At 38.3% G+C, this 6,566-nt stretch overlaps 1 protein-coding gene across 1 annotated transcript; it reads left to right on the forward strand.

Moving 5' to 3' along the window:
• The first annotated feature begins 1,795 nt into the window (after positions 1 to 1,795).
• On the forward strand, positions 1,796 to 6,044 carry LOC138698834 (pupal cuticle protein 36-like). The gene is made up of 2 exons (XM_069825052.1): positions 1,796 to 1,822; positions 5,002 to 6,044. Exons 1-2 carry the CDS (start codon positions 1,808 to 1,810, stop codon positions 5,839 to 5,841), a joined length of 855 nt encoding a protein of 284 aa, XP_069681153.1. The 5' UTR covers positions 1,796 to 1,807; the 3' UTR covers positions 5,842 to 6,044.
• The last annotated feature ends 522 nt before the right edge of the window (positions 6,045 to 6,566 follow it).

Raw genomic sequence — 6,566 nt, forward strand, 5'->3', positions numbered from 1 at the left:
TCTACGTCTCGCCCCCCCCCAAAAGTCTTTCTTCCTCCGGTCTCCCAACTAACACTCTATATGTATTTCTGGATTCGCTCATACATGCTGCATGCCCTGCCCATCTCAAACGTCTGGATTTAATGTTCCTAATTATGTCAGGTGAAGAATACAATGCGTGCAGTTCTGTGTTGTGTAACTTTCTCCATTCTCCTGTAACTTCATCCCTCTTAGCCCAAATATTTTCCTAAGAACCTTATTCTCAAACATCCTTAACCTATATTCCTCTCTCAAAGTGAGAGTCCAAGTTTCACAACCATAAAGAACAAACGGTTATATAACTGTTTCATAAATTCTAACTTTCAGATTTTTTGACAGCAGACTGGATGATAAAAGCTTTTCAACCGAATAATAACAGGCATTTCCCATATTTATTCTGTGTTTAATTTCCTCCCGAGTGTCATTTATATTTGTTACTGTTGCTCCCAGGTATTTGAATTTTTCCACCTCTTCAAGAGATACATTTCCAATTTTTATATTTCCATTTCGTACAATATTCTGGTCACGAGACATAATCATATACTTTGTCTTTTCGGGGTCTTATAGTTTAGCTAAACAAAAAATCCCGTTGGTCCCTCTATATCCGTTGAGCATAGACGCAATGTTCTACATTGATCTAAAGCTGTGCTGACAGAAATTTAATATAATTTCCTGTCTGTGTGTGCTTTCGCTTGACTTTTAAAGACAGCTGGTGATAATAGGGAATTCTCTTGTTCCCAGTCTGAATCCCTTTTGGTAACTTTTTTTTCACTTGGTTATTTAACGACGCTCTATCAACTACGAGGTTATTTAGCGTCGAAGAGATTGGTGATAACGAGATAGTATTTGGCGAGATGAGGCCGAGGATTCGCCATTGATTGCCTGGCATTCACATTAAGGTTGGGGAAAACCTCGGAAAAACCCAACCAGGTAATCAGTCCAAGCGGGAATCGAATCTGCGCCCGAGCGAAACTTCAGACCGGCAGGAAAGTGCCTTAATCGACTGAGCCACGCCGGTAGATTTTTTTTATGTAACCGTTGGAAATATCTCATAATAGAACCAAAACATTTTGATAAATATGATACTGTTTTGTTTTGCCTTTTTTTATCCATCAAACATCTCTAATGTTATTTATTTCAATGGTGTATGTTATTCAAAGTTACGAAATCTTTCCACGCCGACTAAATGCTATTTCGAGAATGATGAGCAAGACCCGTAGCGCACGAGAGTTCCGAGACGAGACTCGAAAGACAAGTGCAACGAACATAGCGAAAGAGAGCGGCATTATATCATGTTATATTATATTATATTATATCATTATCATCATCATCATCATCATCATCATCATCATCATCATCATCATCACCAATGAGGTGCCAGAAGAAAATGTTCAGAATATGATTCAGTCTGGACTTCAAGAACACAAAAATCTATCGAGTGCTTTACTGTGAAATCAGGTGAAATACATCAAGTGTTTCCAAATGTGCAAAAGGGGGATACACCGGTGAAAACAAGTTCATTTCGATGTCATTTCTTTCTTTTTTCAGATGTGCTCAAACAAGTTTAAAATATTCACTACTAAAACACCAAAATAAATTGAACAAAAAATTGAATTGTGTAATTCATGGCGCAAATCATTGCACATTTAATCTCAAATGCAAATATTTACCAACGTGAGAGTGCGAGATGCAGAAGCAGTGAAAGCAAATAACTATCACTGAAGCGTGCTTGAAACAAAGTATATAAACTGGGGACCGCGGCAACAGCATCAGCATTCTCTCTGCAGACATGAAGGTCCTCCTGGTGAGTACTCAGCATCGCTTTCTGAACATTCTATGTATACAGTTAACTCTTGCTATTACCAGCTAACTGCGTCTGTAGCTCAAGCGCTAGCCCACTAGTCTTCCATCCAGGCGGCTCGGGTTCGATCTCCGGCCAGGTCATGATGGAATTTGTGGTGGACAAGGCAGAAGTTTCATAGGGTTTTTCTCGTGGTACTCTCCTTTCCCTCCATCAGGGGTTCCTGGGGCTTATCAGGCTGCTCGTCCGCGAAACGGACTGAGGCAGGATGGCTAACCAGTCAGCATCGGATTCACAAATGCCACCTGTTATACTTCGAAACCATCGCACATATAGGGCACACAATGGGTCAAAACATGAAGTCCGGGGTCCAGTCCTCGTAAGGCGAGCCAACTATTCATAATTAGAGCTACTAATATTGCCGATTACAACTACCATACGTATTTCGGTGTAGTATGCAAATCATTTACCTATATATTCTCACGATTCTCAACAACTCAGCTCTTTATCATATCAGCAATGTTTTTTTTATTCCTTGTTTATTTTCTTGAACTATCATTCAAAATCAGTGGCGGATAATGAAACCCAGTCTTTTTATATACATTTTTTCCTGGTAAGTCGGTTTACCCAGTTTTTTACTGTTCAAAATTGCTTGAACAGAGTACATTATTTACGTTTGTTAAAAATTAATACATACCACAATGCCATTATTTACAAAAGCGTGTGTTCAGTAATATATTTTGATTCACAACACACTGATACACTATAGCATATACCAGTATTGTAATCCCATTCGCATAGATTGATTACTATAAATACATGGCAGTAAATATTATTCTTAAATCTTATACACTAACATACAGATATTTCAATTCATACCACCACCACATTCAGCCAGCACGTGTTTGAAAGCCAAACTGTGCCATTATGCTGACACTGAAGTATACTAATTCACAAACTATACTCTCGTAGCAGCACTGTGCACACATCCACACAAAGTAAACGTTCCGACAGTGAGATGCTGACACCTACAGGCAAGAATACAGACTATTAAATTTCATACTCGAGATATAGCACGTGAACGATAGCATCGATGCACCTGACATTTGTAGGACAGATTCACTGTTCACTTAACGCTTTGTGCTCTTGACGAGTCATAAGCGGCCAGCGAAAGAGAATTTTCTCCCGCGCATGCGTGAAATTCCTGTAACCTTCTTGATAAGAGCACGGCTTGTACGTGAACGGATGTTGCCAAGTTTACATAAGAAGTTTATGCAAGATGCGGGAAGTTTAAAATACTCGATTCTGATATTATACATCCCCACCACGTCAATACGGTATTAAATAATAAAACTGGTCGTGCATTAATGGAAACAAGGTGTTCACGTGCTTTTGTGCTCTTATTGACGCACCGCCACTGTTCAAAATACAAGAATTAAATACATAGCCTACTGTACAACGACACAAAAAAATAAAACTTTCCATTTCTGGAAAAAGAATTTCTATAATCGCAAAAAGTAGCATATCTAATGTAAGATAAAAATTACTCTTTCCATATAGGCTATCAATCTATTAAACCGTATTCATTAGGGATTTCATCTCTTGAACTTCAGCATTTATTTTTTCTCAAAGAGTTCATTTCTAAAGTTTCTATTCTTTCCTTGTTCCTTTTTGTTAAAGTCCATGTTTCGAGTACATACATTGTCAATGGCGTGGTAATAGCTTTATAATACCTTTTTTTATCTTCTTTTGTATTTTTGAAGTTCTATTTATTGTGTCACACATAATTTGAGAATTATTATGATTGTATCTAAATATTATATTAGATCTATTAATAAACATGTACCCGTGCACTGAGTTATTATTTATGGAACTCCTGTTAATCTACTTGATTTCTTACGATAAAACACAGAACACCTTCTTGTCATTCGGTAATTTACAATAATGTACCTCTAATAACTTGACATTTGAGACATCTGAACTATATGTTTGGGCGATATACGAGTAATAACAGTAGAGTGGCACAGTTCAGATATAGTACAATTATTTGAAACAATTTTCTAAGACGTCGCTATAAGTAAAATCCCGTCACATGTATGCTGATAATGAGGACAATGAAAAGGCAGATAAGGTTGCCAAAATGCCTGTAGATCAAATGTTTGAGAACAAAACATTAAATTCTGATTTTGTGACAATAACTGACACTTATCTCACGGAAATAATGACTACCAAATGACAGTCATATTTTTTATCAACTGAAGCTGGCATTAATTGATACAAGTAGACGTATAACTCCCGACTTTCAGTCACTGTTTTTGAGAGACTAAACTACATTATATTAACACATATTAATGTTTTGTCGCGTATGATGGGCAGCATATTAATAGTATCGTAATCTGAGAAATACTAATAAAATATGTAAAATAAATTTATTGCGTCATTAGTTGAGTTGATTTAGAGAATAGCTGTGAACAGTTCTAGACACTGAATAATTTGTAACATATTGTAGGCTACATAACCTACAAGATCTACAATTTTAGAATCCGCCACCGATAGAGAACGTTATTGCTGTAGCTTTGTATCTACTTCGCTCCTTAACCATCCCATTCTGCTGCTTTATGGGTTACTTTCGAGTGAATCCGAAATCTGTTTCATTTTCACTACCATTGACATAGATGATTCTTATATATCGATGGCTAAGAAGTGATACCTCGTATCTGTAAATTTTGCTGGTGATTCAAGCAACTGTTTTAAAAATTATTTTTTTCTCAAACTAAACAAAATTGAAGGGTTCAGAGCCATAGTGGGCCAAGCGCCATTTATTAAAAATGGAGAAAGCAAGGGTTAAAGTTAAGTGAATACCATAGTTTAATGAAGATTGACATATCATTTAGTTTTAATGTCTATACTTTATATTTAATTTTAACCCTGTTTTCTACGTCTTCAGTAAATGGCGCTTGGCCCACTGTGATTCTGAACCCTTCAATTGTTATACATGTTTCTGCTTTGCAAGATCTTCTAATCGAGGATAAAATGTTAGATAACTATCCACTTTTGTGAACATAATAATGATATAGTTAATCTAAATACGAGGTATCACTTCATAACCATCGATATGAAACTTTTCCATCATGACCCATATATCTAACGACCTTAAAATTCTGATACCTAACCTATTCCAGATCTGTGTCCTGGCTCTCGCCGTAGATGCCAAATCAGCGCAGAAGAGAGGGATAGAAGGACTAGGCTACGGCTCCGGTAGCGTTCATCACAGCCACGGAGGAGTCAGCTACAGCTCCATTACCCGTGGGTCAGGTGGCCTTGTTGGTTCTGGAGGATATGGTTACGGAGGAGTTTCAGGAGGTTACGGAGGAATTTCAGGAGGTTTCGGTCAAGGAGGATTCGGTGGTACCGGTTTCGGCGGTAGCGGTGGACTAGGTGGCGGCGTCGGAGGTTTTGGGGGAGGCGCTGGAGGCGGTGATGTACAAGTCAACACCATCACTCAAACAGTTCCAGTCCCTGTGCCTCAGCCCTATGCAGTCCCAGTCACCAGAACCTTTCCAATTCAAGTCCCTGTTCCTGTAACCATCTCGGTCCCTCGCCCTGTACCTGTGCCAGTTCCCCAACCCGTCCCTGTGACCGTCACTAGACCCGTAGCTGTTCCCGTTGAACGCCCTGTCCCTGTTCCTCAGCCTGTTGCCGTCCCAGTGCCACAGCCCGTCCCTGTCCCTGTCTCAGTGCCTCAGCCTGTACCTGTGCCCGTTTCTCAGCCGGTACCTGTACCTGTAGCCCAGCCTGTGGAAGTGCCTGTACCTGTGATTGTTTCATCAGGAGGTGGTGGTTTCGGAGCTGGAGGTGCTGGTTTCGGAAGCGGTGGTTTCGGAGCTGGAAGTGGTTTCGGAAGCGGTGGTTTAGGAGCTGGCGGTGCTGGAATCGGAGGTGGTTTCGGCTCAGGTGGCCTAGGACATGGATTCGGAGGATCTGGAGGACATGGTCTTCATGGAGGCTACAGTAAACACTGATTGCACTGAAGCTAGGACATCTCTCCATCTTTGATACTAATATTATTTATAAACTTAAGCGTAGTATAAAAATTTTCCATTTTTGAAAACTGTAAAAAAAAAAAGCTAATGATTAAGAAAAATGTTTTATACACAATAAATTAATTTCATTCTATTCTGTGCTTTGTCCTTCAATTACTTCCTGTTCAAGATTTTCACGACTATAAATCTATAGGCAGTGTTAATCTGAGATCTATATCGAGCAAATAATAATTATAAATATTTGGAAGAGAGATAACTGTTATGTACATACAGTGTGGATAGTGATGGAGGAAATAAATTAAATACCGATATATTGATATCGCAATATATTGCAAACCTAATTTCGATAAACGATATATACCGCAGAAAATTTATCGATATATCGAACGATTATCGATTTATCGCTATTCCGTAAGCAAATTACATTTTCGGGCGTACATTTACTGTATTACAATAAAATTACTTACATTTTAATATTCCTTTTTACCATTGAAATTAACTTTATAACAGTCAAAAGCATAAATGTAAAATTGTAACAATAAACAATACATTTTCAATACCATAGATGTAGGTCCTGACCTAAATCATAATTATGGTGGAGGCAAGGGAGATTAAATGATTTAGTGGGAGTGAACTCTACATGGTTGAGTATTTCATATTGCAACACGATTCAATTATTCTAATGTTATATAGGATTCAATCCA

The sequence above is a fragment of the Periplaneta americana genome, chromosome 4, assembly GCF_040183065.1.
Source record: "Periplaneta americana isolate PAMFEO1 chromosome 4, P.americana_PAMFEO1_priV1, whole genome shotgun sequence".
In the NCBI taxonomy this organism is placed as follows: Eukaryota; Metazoa; Arthropoda; class Insecta; order Blattodea; family Blattidae; genus Periplaneta; species Periplaneta americana.